Below are 15,711 nucleotides of genomic sequence, written 5' to 3'. Positions count from 1 at the left end.
CATAGGACTGTTGGTTTTTGTATCCCTTTGTTCCCTTAAAATCCTTATCTACTGAGGTTTTTGCATTTCTTTGTAATTCTGATATCTCTTAGGCAAGTTCTGCAAGAAATGTGCTAGGGCAACTACATCACAAAAATAGTGGCAGCCTAAAATGACTTCTCTGGTGTCATGAAAGCTGCATCTTGTCTTTCTTTTTCTGGGGACCCATAACTCATTCTGCTTACAGTTTGAACCAATGTCACTGGAATTCAACCATTTTCAATTATACCATGCTTCCTATCCCATGTTAATTAATAAGTTTAAAAATTGAATACATCACAAGAAGTTGCATTCTGATTGAAGACATATACAAATTAGTGATGGTAATAAGTAATATAAATGGCAAGAAAGGCTGAAGCCTTGAACTTTATCACATCCCAACTCCAGCGCCCTATAGAGTTACCTCCAGAGCTATTTTAATCAATGTAAGTCCTTTCAATTTCAATTCTGACAAAATTGCATCAGATGAGAAATAAAAGGCCAATAGAGATTAATGATAGCAAAATCCAGCAAGTAGAACCAACTGTGAAGTGGTAAAGACAAAGATATGTAATCAGTACCTGTTTAGCCAGATCAGGGAATGAAGAAGATAAGAAATGGTTCTTAATAAGCTGAGGGAAAAAAGAGGTATAGATACATTAAAAACAGGGGGAAAAGAAAACATTGGAAACTATTACTATATGTCAAACATTGTGTTAGACAATTTTTACATGTAGATATTTCTGGTTTCAAAATGTTTGCTCAACTTTCTGTATGAACTTGGAAATAAATATCTGCAAAGCCTCATAGTCTCTGATGAGCAGGAGATAGCAAAATAGCAGAAGTACTTTGAAAATAAGATACAGTTATTGACAAAGCTCTGGTCAGTCTGAATCAAAATAAACCTACCAGTAATAGTGTTAGAAGTTAGTTGAACAGCTAGGTAGTCAGGGTTGGTCCCCAACAAGGAAATATGGAGTCAGGACTAACATTCCTAAAATAAAACAGGGCTAACATCCTGTTTTACAGCTTAGAATGGCACTAGCATTCTGCTTTGTAGTGTTTGCAAAAATGACTTCTGCAAAATGGCCTAAAAGAAGGCAATTAATAACAAAACATTTGTCACCATCATTGGCAAAGGGCAGTTAAGACACAAACAAATCCCCAGATGACAGGAAAAAAAAGACCATCAGAACATAGACATTAACCTATTAGGTAGATAGATAAGTAACCAAAGCCCAGATTGGCACAACCCAGCACATACTGATTGCTTAAGATAGTTCTGCAAAAGAGCTCATAAAAACTCCTAAACTTAGAAACTCCAAAGGCAACCCTCTCAGGTCCCCTCCCTCTGTAGGAGCTTTGTACTATTGCTCAATAAACTTTGCTTTGCTGCCCACCACTCTTCATCTGGTCTACCTCTTCATTCTTCAAAGTGGTGTGACCAAGAACCACTGGTGCTATAGGCAAAGAAAACCTGCAATAATAGCTATCATCAAAAAGGGCCCAATGCATTTGTTTCTCAAGTACGGTGCCTTATGTAGAGCCATTACTGAAATATTTCTTCAGTAAATTTATTGTCTTGAGAGAAAGTCTTAAATGTTATTTCTAATAAGAGTTAAAATTCAGCAATACTTTCAAATAGTACCTTAAGCTCCTTATGTACATCATTTTATTTAATTCTCAGAGCAACCCTCTGAGGCAGATACTATTATTATCTCTGTTTTATGAATTAGTAAAGATCAGGAATGGATGCTGTATTTTGTCAAATGCTTTCTCTGCATCTATTGAGAGGATCATATGGTTCTTGTTTTTTTCTCTTGCTGATATGATCAATCACATTGATTGTTTTACGAGTGTTGAACCAGCCTTGCATCCCGGGGATAAATCCCACTTGGCCATGGTGAATAATCTTCTTAATGTATTGTTAGGGATAAAACTGGAATTCAAACCTAAGTGTGTCTTATTCTCCTCCCAAATGCCAAGAACTACCCTATACTACTCCTTTCCAATCTCCCATGACTCACTTCATTTAACTGAGTTGTCATCTAGTCCCTGTTCCCAAATTCTTCTAATAACTTGAGACCATACTATCATCTTAGCTGCCCTTTCTTCCAAGAGTAAAGCCCTTCTGATTCCAGTCTAGTGGCTGGGACCCTGTTACTCATGGCCTGATTCAACCTGGGATATCTGCCTTCCCATTCTTTGCTTAGGAAAGTAATTTTTTAAAAAAATTTAAATTTAAGTTAGTTAACATAGTGTAGTATTGGTTTCAGGAGTAGAACATAGTGATTCATCACTTACATACAACATCCAGTGCTCATCACTAGTGCCTTCCCTAATGCCCATCACTAGCCCATCCAGCATCCATCTCCCTCCAGCAACCCTCAGTTTATTCTCTATAGAGAAGAGTCTCTTAGGGGCCTAAGTGGCTCAGTCAGTTAAGCATCTGACTCTTGGTTTTAAGCTCAGGTCATGATCTCATGGTTATGGGATTGAGGCCCCCATCCGGCTCCATGCTCAGTACCGAGTCTGCTTCAGATTCTTTCTCCCTCCTTCTTCACGCCCCCTTCATGTGCTCTCTCTCTCTCAAATAAATAAAAAATCTTTTAAAAAAAGAGTCTCTTATGATTTGCCTCCCTCTCTGCTTTTATCTAGTCAGATAAATGTTATTCTTTCATCAGACTGGTTTTCCTATTTTCCAGCCCCTCTCTCACTCTGTCTAGCATTTTGTCTAACTTCGTGAACAACTGGATGCTTTCTAAAATGAATCATGGATGGTTGAAGTGAAGAGTGCCAGTGGATGGCTAAAAGAAGATTCAGTGCATTTTTAATTTTCATAGCTTATTCTCCAAATTTAAGGTAAACTTTCCTGTCATCAGGCAAACATTTCTCTGAGAAAAAACCCCTCCATTCCATTCCCTCCTTTGCAATCTTTTTTATTTATTTATATATATATATATATATATATATATATATATATATATATATATATTTTTTTTTTTTTTTTTTACTTCTTAGCTCTCCTTATATCAAAGCTTTCACACAGTGCCCCTTATTCATCATCCCCTTATGCTCAGTACCCATTTCTTTGGGCACTCTTGTTTCAGACACTCTTCAGGTTACAAAGCCATATTATAAGGTAATATTATGTTAGGGCTCCATTGCACTTACCAAATGACTTTAAGCTACAGGCTTCTCAGCCTCATTGTGACCACATCTGTTGACTAAGACCTTTATCTATAGATCACAGACTCTTTGAGCTGTCTTTTGAGTTTTGCACTCATGGGACATGAGTAGCTCTGCTACCCTCTGTAAACAGGTAATTTCCCTGAGAAATTTCTTAGAAATTCCTGGGAGAGGGCTTGATAAGGACCATGGTTTTAACCTATTGGTTGCCACAGGTCATGAAAAGGTTGGACTGGGATGTCCCACAGAGTTTGGAGGCTTGGACATATCAAAAGCCTGCCCCAGAGATTAGGGAAAGCAGTCGAGGCTCCCAGAAATCATTTAATTCCAAATTAATTGATATGTTATTTTTGGTTCACCATTTCTTTGTTTCTTCTTTTTTTTTTTTCCTTCTTATCATCAAGGAAGGTATTTTTTCTGTCCTTTTTATTGGGATATAATTTACATATAGAAAGACACAGATTTCTGATTTTTACCTACATGTGCAACCAAGTAACAATCAAGGATGTGCTAAAATTTCCAAATCTGGTTATGAATTTTTCTTTTTCTTTTTAGTTGTTATTTTATTTGTGAATTTGAAGCTTTCCTATTAGATGTATAAACATTAAAGTTGTTATGACTTCTTGATGAATTGACCCTTTTATTATTACAGAATGTCTCCTTTTTTCATGGTGCTATGTCTTGCTTTAAATTCCATGTGCTCGGGATCCCTGGGTGGTGCAGCGGTTTAGCACTTGCCTTTGGCCCAGGGCGCGATCCTGGAGACCCGGGATCGAATCCCACATCAGGCTCCCGGTGCATGGAGCCTGCTTCTCCCTCTGCCTGTGTCTCTGCCTCTCTCTCTCTCTCTTTCTCTCTGTGACTATCATAAAAATAAATAAAAATTAAAAAAAATAAATTCCATGTGCTCTGATAATATTCCACATTCACTGTATATAGTGGTTGTTGTTTTTAAAAATATTTTAATTATCCATTAGAGAGAGAGAGAGAGAGAGAGAGAGACAGGCAGAGGGAGAAGTAGGCTCCATGCAGGGAGCCCCATGTGGGACTCGATCCCTGGACTCCAGGATCATGCCCTAGGCCGAAGGCGGCACTAAACCACTGAGCCACCTGAGCTGCCCCTATATATAGTGGTTTGCATAACATATATTCTCTATCTTTTTACTCTTAATCTGTGTCTTTGTATTTCATACCCAACTTTTATAACTGGCATGTTTTTTAATCCAGTGTGACTAATGATATTTTGTAATTGGGGTTTTTAGCCCATTATATTTAATGTAATTGTTACTACGTTTAGTTTTATGTCTATCATTATTTTATTTGTTCCTTCATTGTCCCATCTGTTTTTTCTTCTTTGTTACATAGCTTTACTCACTTTTAAAAAAATCTTCAAATCAGTTCATATATTTCAGTATTCTATTCTATTTTCTCAGTTGGGTTTTCGTCTACAGTTTTTGGGTTTTGTTTTTTATGTTGTTGTTGTTGTTGTAGTCACTCCTTGGATTATGGTATGCAACCTTACTTTCCGAGTCCACCTCAAATTAATATTATACTTCTCCATAGGTAATCCAAGAAACTTTTTTTTTTTAAAAAAGAGTTTATATATTTATTTGAGGGAGAGTAAGCATGAGTAGACGGAGAGAAAAAGGAAGAAGTAGACTCCCCACCAGCCAGGGAGCCTGATGCCAGCTGGCTTGATTGACGACATGGGGCTTGATTTCAGAACCCTGAGATTATGACCAGAACCAAAAGCAGACATTTAACCAATTGAGCCACCCAGGCACCCTCCTTTTTTTTTTTTTAATATTTTATTTATTTAGGAAACTTAGCAGTTACTTCATTTACCTCATTCTAAAATTGAGTGTGGTTATTGCCAAGTACATATTTCTACCTATGTTACAAATCTCTTAGCACATTGTAATTTTTTTTACTTCAAAAAGTTAATTATAATTTCCAGAAATTAAGAAAAGATAAAAAATATTTTATGTCTACTCACATATTCATTCTTCTGAGCATTCTTCATTCTTTCCTTTTTATCTGAGTTTCCACCTGGTATTATTTTACTTTAGCTTAGAAAACTTCCTTTAGCATTTATTGCATGCAGTTCTCATGGCTATGAATTTTCTAAGGTTTTGTTTATCTATAAATATATATATATATATATATATATATATATATATATATATATATAATCTTGCTTTCTTTTGAAAGATAAGTTGACAAATATTGAGTTCTAGGTTGACAAATTTTCCTTTCAGTACTTTCAAAAATGTAACTCTATTGTCTTCCATCTTAGCATTTTTTACAATTGTTTCTCTCTTCGTATTATCTTTTCTTCAATTTCTGTTTTAATATATCTCTTTCTTCAAGATTTGACTTGATGTGTCTGGGGTTCAGTTTAGTAAGACTTTCTTACACCTACTACTTTTTACTGCCATATATAAAATAATGAGTTTTATTCTGTCCAGGACATTTCATTTTTACCTAAATTAATGTATTTAATTTTTTTCCATATTCTAATTAGGGACAAATAAATCTCCAAATATATTATTAAAAAATAAGGAGAAAATAGATTTCTTTTTTAAAAATTTAAATTCCAATTAATTAACATACAGTGTAATATTAGTTTCAGGTATACAATTTAGTGATTCATAACTTACATATACCTGGTGCTTATTTTAACAAAAGCACTCTTTAATCTCCATCACCTAGTTCATCCATCCTCCCACCTACCTCTCAGTAACCATCAGTTTGTTCTCTATAGTTGAGTCTATTTTTCGGTTGCTCTTCTTTTTTTCTACATGGTCATTTGTTTCTTAAATTTCACATATGAATGAAATCATACAGTATGTGTCTTTCTCGACTGACCTATTTGGCATAGCATAATACTTTCTAGCTCCACTCCTATCATTGCAGATGGCAAGATTTCATTCTTTTCTAAGACTAATATTCCAATATTCCACTATATATATAGTGTGTATATATATATAGTATAGTATGTATATATATGTATATATATGGAATATGAATAATATATTATATATAACATATATAATATATAATATAATATGAATATATACATATATATGTGTATATATATACATATACAACCTCTTCTTTATCCATTCATCAGTCGATGAACAGCTGGGCTTTTTCCATAATTTGGCTATTGATAATGCTACTAAACATCAGGGTGCATCTATCCCTTTGAATTAGTATTTTTGTATCTTTTGGGTAAATATTTAGTAGTACAATTTATGGATTTTAGGGCAGTTCTATTTTTAACTTTCTGAGGAACTTCCATACTGTTTTTTAGAGTGGCTATACTAGTTTGCATTCTTAGCAACAGTACAAAAAGTTTCCCCTTTCTTTGCATCCTCACCAACATTTGTTATTTCCTGTATTGTTAATTTTAGCTATTTTGACTGGTATGAGGTGATATGTTTTTGTAGTTTTGATTTGTATTTCCCTAATGATGAGTGATGGTGAATATATTTTCCTGTGTCTGTTGGCCAGCTGTATGTCTTCTTTGGAAAAATGTCTATTCATGTCTTCTGCCCATTTTTTAAGTGGATTATTTGTTTTGGGGTGTTGAGCTTTATTTCTTTATATATTTTGGATACTAACCCTTTATTAAATATGTCATTCGTGAATATCTTCTCCCATTCCACAGGTTGCCTTTTAGTTTTGTTGTTTCCTTCACTGTGCAGAAGCTCTTTGTTTTATTGAAGTCTCAATCGTTTATTTTTGTTTTTATTTCCCTTGCCTCAGGTAACATATCCAGTGAGAAATTGTTATGGCCAATGTGAAAGAGGTTACTACCTGCATTTTCCTTGAGGATTTTGGTGGTTTCCTGTCTCATCCATTAGGTTTTTCATCCATTTTGAATTTATATTTGTGAATGGTGTAAGTGATCTAGTTTCATTCTTTTGCATGTAACTGCCCAGTTATCCAACACCATTTGTTGAAGAGACTATCCTTTTTCTATTGGATATTCTTTCCTGCCTTGTTGAAGATTAGTTGAGCATAGAGCTGAAGGTCCATTTCTGGGTTTTCTATTCTGTTCTATTGATCTATGTGTTTGTTTTATGTTAGTACCATATTCTCTTGATCACTACAACTTTGTAATAGAGCTTGAAGTCTGGAATTGTGATAACTCCAGCTTTACTTTTCTTTTTCAAGACTGCTTTAGCTATTTGGAGTTTTGTGGTTCCATACGAATTTTGGGAGTATTTGTTCTAGCCCTGTGAAAAATGCTGGAGGTATTTTGATAGATTGAGTTAAATGTGTACATTGCTGTTGGAAGTACAGGCAACTTAAGAGAAAAAAATTTTTATTAATATTTTCATCTGTCTCAAACATGTCCATGGGCATGTTCTTCAGCATATAAAATACATTCATTTACCTTCTACATAAAAATAAAACTCAAAAATCCATCTCTTCCAGAAGTTATAAATTTATTTAAGGTATGGTTCATCCAAAAACGACCTTTTAGATGAAGATTAACCTAAAGGATATCTTTTTTGTTCTTTCTCCTCTTTCTCTGTATCTCTGTTTCCGTTTCTGTCTCCCCCTGTGTGTGTGTGTGTGTGTGTGTGTGTGTAGACTTTCAGTAAAAATGCCTATAGGAGTGTGGAGAAATCTTGAATAGTTAGAAGGATAATTTGATATTCAAGGCAGTTGCAGTGGGTGGCTTTGTCAATCCTACAGAAAACTCTGAAACTGGAATAACCCTTCAGAGTTATCACAAACTGAGGCAAAGAGGCAAAATTTATGTACTCCTGCATTAACCAATCACTGAATGAAGTTTGCTCCACAAACCAGAAGCATAACTTGGGTGAGGCAACTTCATTTGGATCAGAAAAATTCCAGAAGGCAGCTTCATTTGGATCAGAAAAATATAATTCTAGTTATATTTCAATAGCAGCCAATATTCCTGGAAGCTGGGGAAGGAGTGTCTCTGTTCTGCAGTAGTGCTGACTGTATTTATTAGAGTCTGCTCTGGCACCACTCATATCCACTGCTTCATCTAGTAAATTCTCCCAGTTTGGGAATAGCCCCTCAAGTGTTTGGGTTGGTTCCTTTACCTGAGGAAACATAAATATAGAAAATTATAGGATAAACTATGACAGACACCACTCACTATGGTATTCTTAAAGTCTCAAGGCATATTATCATTTCCCACCTCTACTCAATCTAAATTCCCTTCATCATCAGCTAGTACCTTTACTATCTAGGTGTATTTCATGGTGGATGATTCAGGTCCTTATTTCCAAAAGGTATGAACCTCTGGATACGATGCCCTTCTCAGGGTATGGCTACTTCACTTGCTCATTCATCATCAAAACTTAGCAGGAGAATATCAAGAGATAACTAGCTAACTATCTGGGTACTGAAAATTTTCTTTCCTCTCCCCCACTCCACATTGGCAGCATCATTATTTTTACCTGATTAGTGATTAATTATCCTTGCCAGGTTGGTGACTTCTTTTTGCGTCTGTTCATCTTTGGGCTTGAGAAGATCAAAGTTACTAAGCAGGAGCTAAAACTTAAATTTTATTTATTTATTTATTTATTTTTGCCTTTTTAAAAAAAAATTTTAAATAAATTTATTTTTATTGGTGTTCAATTTACCAACATACAGAATAACACCCAGTGCTCATCCCATCAAGTGCCCCCCTCAGTGCCCGTCACCCATTCACCCCCACCCCCTGCCCTCCTCCCCTTCCACCATCCCTAGTTCATCTAGTTCATTTCCCAGAGTTAGGAGTCTTTTTTTTTTTTTTTTTAAATTTTTATTTATTTATGATAGTCACAGAGAGAGAGAGAGAGAGAGAGAGAGAGAGGAGAGAGAGGCAGAGACACAGGCAGAGGGAGAAGCAGGCTCCATGCACCGGGAGCCTGACGTGGGATCCGATCCCCGGTCTCCAGGATCGCGCCCTGGGCCAAAGGCAGGCGCCAAACCGCTGCGCCACCCAGGGATCCCGAGTTAGGAGTCTTTATGTTCTGTCTCCCTTTCTGATATTTCTTACCCATTTCTTCTCCCTTCCCTTCTATTCCCTTTCACTATTATTTATAATCCCCAAATGAATGAGAACATATAATGTTTGTTCTTCTCCGATTGACTCATTTCACTCAGCATAATACCCTCCAGTTCCATCCACGTTGAAGCAAATGGTGGGTATTTGTCATTTCTAATGGCTGAGTAATATTCCATTGTATACATAAACCACATCTTCTTTATCCATTCATCTTTCGATGGACACCGAAGCTCCTTCCACAGTTTGGCTATTGTAGACATTGCTGCTATAAACATCGGGGTGCAGGTGTCCCGGCATTTCATTGCATCTGTATCTTTGGGGTAAATCCCCAACAGTGCAACTGCTGGGTCATAGGGCAGGTCTATGACTTAAATTTTAATTGGACCCTTGCTATATCCCCTACTCTGGGAATGAAGACCTCTAGCCCAACAAACCCTAAACTACAGGAATGAAACAAAATTCCCAAGTAAATTCCTAAAAGTTATGTGAGGCTACTCTTGACTTTCTACATCTTTGTTCCCAGATACATGTATGCTAGTTATCTATATCTTCTTTATATTTAAGTTGTCTAATTTTCTTATTGCTTCATAGCCTTGAGTAACTATTATTTAATTTAGGAATTAAACCACTATAGGACTTTCATAAAAATTAGAAATATATGAATAAAGTACAAGAGATTGCTTTCAAATAGTTTCTACTGAATACAAGATAAAATTAGAAGGCATGAAATTTGTGGATACCTGGTTGGAAGTCTAACAGACATGGCAGAAAATGCCTATTTCAATGCTTATCTAATGACATTTGCCAAAAATGGATCAAAGAAATAAATTGAATAACTGACAAGTCATTTTATAGCTTGTAAATTGTTTTCATAAATATTTGATACATGTGTGTTATTATCTCCATTATTTACCTCTCACTTGAGTACTTCTCTGGTTGTTTTGCCTCACAATTTCTCTCTAGCTCCTATTGAAGTTCTTGGGTACCAAAGAGTTAATGTACTACCCCCACCCCTTTCTAGGTAAGTTTATTGGAGATCCCAGAGTGCAGGCTGTCTTTCTATTCCTCCCAAAGGTCCATATCACAGAGGGAAGTAGAAGTAGGCACATCTAGATAAAGTGGAAGTCAAAGTTGAGAATTCTTGCCTATATTTTTCAGGGATGTATTGAGCATCTAGTTTTGGTAAGTGCAGTTAATTAAAAATCCATTTGTAAACCTAAAGCTAGGGTGTTGTTAAACAGTTTGTATTTGAAGAAATTACTATGGGAGGAAAAGGAAGTGGTGTGTGTGTGTGTGTGTGTGTGTGTGTTCAAATGAAGTGTGGATTAGAGTGCATGGTTTGAAATTTAGAAAAGATTTTATTAACTCTAGTATTAAGGTCCCATTTACTTGATAATATCAGAAATAAAAGCAAACCGTATTGTCAATTAAAATAGAAAAAAACCGCTTCAGTTAGTCTGGACTTGATGTGTGAAAAGATTGGTAGGGAATTTTGGTGAAATAATTATTACTATTATTAGTATTTATTGATTGTCCCCATATGTTAAAGACTGTATCAGACTATTTTGTATACATAGTTGCAATAGTTATATAATAACTATTTTAGATAGATATTGTGTTTATAACATTTAACAAAGGAGTATGTACAGCTGCTTGAAGGCCTAAAGAACTTACCCACATTCACACAGATGGTAAGTTGCCAAGATGAGATTTATACCTCGATATTATTGCATCAGATCTGAGGGCTTATTTCTTAACTTAAAAATAGAAATTCTAAGGTCTAAGCAATTTTTGATATAATGATTATCATCCTTGAAAAACCCTCTTCCTTTAATACCCACTATGTCCTATTCTGCTAGTTTTTCTCCCAGATCTCTGTATATTCTTGGACAAGATGTTCCCAACAATCTTGTTTCTCCTCAGGATTATGAGATTGAAATTTTGTATTTTATACATTTTTTTTGGGTTATGTCATCTACTCTTATGACCCAGTTCTCCTGAAGTTCAGACTCCATGTTCAAAAGCATACACTGAGTAAGAATAAGTTTACCATTAAGAATGTAGGTGACAGAGTGGGAATAAATATCCCTTAGTTACTATTAGAGAAGAAAAGAAGAAGGCATTAAGAAATGATTCTACATGTCTTACTTTTTTTCCACTCACATTTAGTCTTTGCACTTTTGTTGAGAGCCTCTATTTTCTAGAAACTATGTCTAGATAAATGAAAAGAAAGAAAATCTCTTCTGTGCCTTTTAGTATTTAATAGTCAGTGTATATGGTAGTGGCGGGGTTGAGTACATGAAAACAGTACATTATAAAATAGTATAAAAACTGTCATGATAAAGGATGCACAACAGAAGTATTCTCTGAAAAGACCAAAGTCAATACCTCTCAGAGAAAGAGGAAAAGGAAAGGGAATAAAATTCAGTGTTTTTGGAAATAATAAGTTTTTTTTTTTTTATGACTCCTGAGAAAGAGGGATCAGAACAAAATTTGCTAACTAGGCAGTCTGACAGATTAGATATAGAATAATTTTCATGGTATTTGAAAATCTACTCCCATCCTCAAAATATACATTCTTTGGACTTGGCATTAAGCTTGCTGCCATGGTGGAAGAAAATAAGACATGTTTAGGAGCTCCCAGTCTAGCATTTGCAGCTCAATTTACAAGCTGGCAAAACAAATCTGCATCAACCGCATCAGAGAATATCAAATATATTGGTAGAGGGCTGCTTCTTATGTATTATGTTTTCCAGTGTTACCATCTAGAGAATTACAAAATACAATGTAAATTCACAATCAAACTTCAATTTAGAGGAATCCAATAATTTCCAGCATCCCCTATATGTTCCATTGAAGACTGATTTTTCTTCTATTGCCATTTGAACTTATAAAAAATTATGGCTCTCCTTTCATTTTGAACTTGCCATTCTTTTGCAATTGAAATTATTAGTAAATTTTCATTTACTTATGTGTGTGTTCATCAGGCTTACTCACATAAATGATATTTATGATGGTTATCTAAGATACCTGTATTTCTCCAGTAGTTTATGCTGATTATTCAAGATTGTGATATCCTAAAGCTCAACAAATTCATAATAAGTTTAAAGATCATATATTTTTCCTTGGAAAATATAATTTGTGAACACTTTAAGGGAGACCCTAACAATAAAATGAGAGTTTAGTTTAATGTGTAGGTGGATTTAAAATTTTTACTTTACAAAGAGAAACTGAGTGATTGGATTTTTTCATTTAGAATTTCTTTGACTAATTCAGTCATGAAGATACAATATAGGATAACTTAATCAAGAGAGATATGATGAACATGCACCTGATGCTGCTATATGGCTTCAACACCATCCCTTGGAATAAATAACATGATAACCTGAAAAGTGGTACATGAATGCTTGAGCTAGGAAATATAAAATTTTATTTCATATTAGTCTATAAATTTACTTTCTAGCATTTAATATTTACCATAGTATAGATATTTTCAGGTATCTTTGATTATTTTCTTAGACTATTATTTTTAAACTTTCTTACATGAAGTCAGGATCTCGTTATAAAGCCAATGGGGAGGACTACTAAAGATCATGTGAAAAAACAGTGATAAAGATTCTGAATGCCTATCATTAACTCAAGCAAAGCAGCTGTTTTGATATGATAATTTAATATTTGGCTAAAAGTGTTAGAAAATCAAGCCAGGGACACCTGCACCCCGATGTTTATAGCAGCAATGTCCACAATAGCCAAAGGAGCCTCACTGGAAGGAGCCTCAGTGTCCATCGAAAGATGAATGGGTAAAGAAGATGTGGTTTATGTATACAATGGAATATTACTCAACCATTAGAAATAACAAATACCCACCATTTGCTTCAACGTGGATGGAACTGGAGGGTATTATGCTGAGTGAAATGAGTCAATCAGAGAAGGACAAACATTATATGTTCTCATTCGTTTGGGGAATATAAATAATAGTGAAAGGAGAAGAAATGGGTAAGAAATATCAGAAAGGGAGACAGAACATAAAGACTCCTAACTCTGGGAAATGAACTAGGGGTGGTGGAAGGGGAGGAGGGCGGGATGGGGGTGAATGGGTGACGGGCACTGAGGGGGGCACTTGACGGGATGAGCACTGGGTGTTATTCTGTATGTTGGCAAATTGAACACCAATAAAAAATAAATTTATCATAAAAAAAAAGAAAATCAAGCCCATATGACAAATTGTTATAAGTGAAAATCCTATGTGGGAGAACATAAACATATTTAAGGACTTTTGATAAATGTTGAAAATTGCATTTTATTACTATTATGCCAGATACACCTCTGAGCATAGGATATGAAAGAGCTGCTTATCCCCACAACGCGGAATTTTATAAAAAAGTGTGACTACTTTTTATTTATGTGATTTCAGATCTGGCTAAAAAGCTCCTATTCCCACTCATTATGTCTGCTTCCAATAGTTCTGAGGTCCAGCTTTTTCTTCTGATTGGAATCCCAGGTCTGGAACATGCTCACATCTGGATCTCCATTCCCATTTGCCTCATGTACCTGGTTGCCATCATGGGCAACAGCACCATTCTTTTTATCATTAGGACAGAACCCTCACTTCATGAGCCCATGTACTATTTCCTTGCCCTGTTGGCCATCTCTGACCTGGGCCTATCCTTCTCCTCCCTTCCTACCATGCTGAGAATCTTCTTGTTCAATTCCATGGGAATTTCACCTAATGCTTGCTTTGCTCAAGAATTCTTCATCCATGGATTCACTGTCATGGAATCCTCCATGCTTCTAGCTATGTCTTTGGATCGCTTTCTTGCCATTCATAATCCCCTGAGATACAGTTCTCTCCTCACTAGTGACAGAGTTGCTAAAATGTGCCTGATCTTAGCCATCAGGAGCATTCTCTTAGTGCTTCCATTCCCCTTCACTCTAAGGAGATTAAAATATTGTCAGAAGAATCTCCTTTCTCACTCATACTGTCTGCATCAGGATACCATGAAGCTAGCCTGCTCTGACAACAAAATCAATGTTATCTATGGCTTCTTTGTTGCTCTCTGTACTATGCTGGACTTGGCATTAATTTTTCTGTCATATATGCTCATCTTGAAGACTGTACTCAGCATTGCATCTCTGGCAGAGAGGCTCAGGGCTCTCAATACCTGTGTCTCCCACATCTGTGCTGTGCTCATTTTCTATGTACCCATCATCACCCTTGCTGCCATGCACCGCTTTGCCAAGCACAAAAGCCCTCTAGCTGTAATCCTTGTTGCAGATATATTCTTGTTGTTCCCGCCTCTAATGAACCCCATTGTGTATTGTGTAAAAACTCGACAAATACGGGAAAAGGTCTTGGGAAAGTTGTTTAATCCATGTAAGAGATAAAAAAATGTGAATATGGAAGTAATAAATTATCAACCATTAAGTATTGATTGGCACCTATTTCAGTGCCACAGTAATCACTATCTAGTGAAGGAGTGTGAGAGAATGAAAAGCTGTACAATACAGAATTTACAATAGGCAGACATTATTCAACAGGAAGGTGAAAGATTCAAGTGATAGATGATATGATTCAGAGGCTTAATTCATATTTTGAGTTGTTGAAACAAAATATGGATATAATAGAGATTTGGTTTTGAGTCACCCCTTAAAAAACAGATAAAATTGGACAGATTGAGATTATTATTTAAGCAACATTTATTAAATTTATATATTTACAATGTATGCTCTCTATATTATCAAAGAGAAATGAACTAGAAAGCACATAGCAGCCATGAAGGTTATTAGTCTGGCTGGAATGAAGAGTGTAATTTGGCAAATAGTTAGGGATAATTTTTAATAGTGTGAGTGAACCAGATTTTGGAGTACTTAGAAAAGTCTTGAGAAATCTAAATTCAGGAGGTACTGGGGAGACAATTTAATCTCTATAGCAAACAGCTGATGTGATAAATCAAATGCTACAAATGGTATGTCTAAAGGCATGAGCAAGATGGATTGATATTGAGAGAGATGAAGAGGGGATCAATAGGAGGCTACAGCAACAATCCCACTATGAAGGGATTTTGGGAATGGGCAGGGACAGAATAAAATCGTTTCGGTTGCTTTTTGTTGTTTTTGTTGTTGTTATAAAACAAACAATTTATAAGAAACACAAATTCCACTAAACAATGAGTCTACATACATAGGTGACTGAGTATTCAAAGACAGACATGTTGAAAGAGGAGGCTGGCATACTGTTTATCGGCCATGACTAGAAAGGGTAGCATTGCCCTCAGTTGTAAGACGATAATACTTGGTTGTAGACATGGAAGTAAATGTATATTTTAAACATGGTTCACTCATCAAACTGAAGATCTTCCTTCATTAAGATATCTCATAACTTTTATCCACTCATTGATTCCCCCTGCAGCTTAGATTATTTTATCATCCTATACATTGAGATGAACTGTTTGAAACATCTTTTC

The 15,711-nt window shown here is 35.5% G+C and overlaps 1 protein-coding gene across 1 annotated transcript; it reads left to right on the top strand.

Moving 5' to 3' along the window:
- The first annotated feature begins 8,453 nt into the window (after nucleotides 1–8,453).
- LOC144295440 (olfactory receptor 51A7-like) lies at nucleotides 8,454–14,632 on the top strand. The gene is given in 3 exon segments (XM_077867842.1): nucleotides 8,454–8,469; nucleotides 13,676–13,707; nucleotides 13,709–14,632. Coding segments are annotated over 3 exon segments (972 nt in total).
- Nucleotides 14,633–15,711: the final 1,079 nt, after the last annotated feature.

Source organism: Canis aureus, chromosome 23 (genome assembly GCF_053574225.1).
Source record: "Canis aureus isolate CA01 chromosome 23, VMU_Caureus_v.1.0, whole genome shotgun sequence".
Classification (NCBI taxonomy): domain Eukaryota; kingdom Metazoa; phylum Chordata; class Mammalia; order Carnivora; family Canidae; genus Canis; species Canis aureus.
This window is presented reverse-complemented; position numbering and strand designations above follow the sequence as displayed.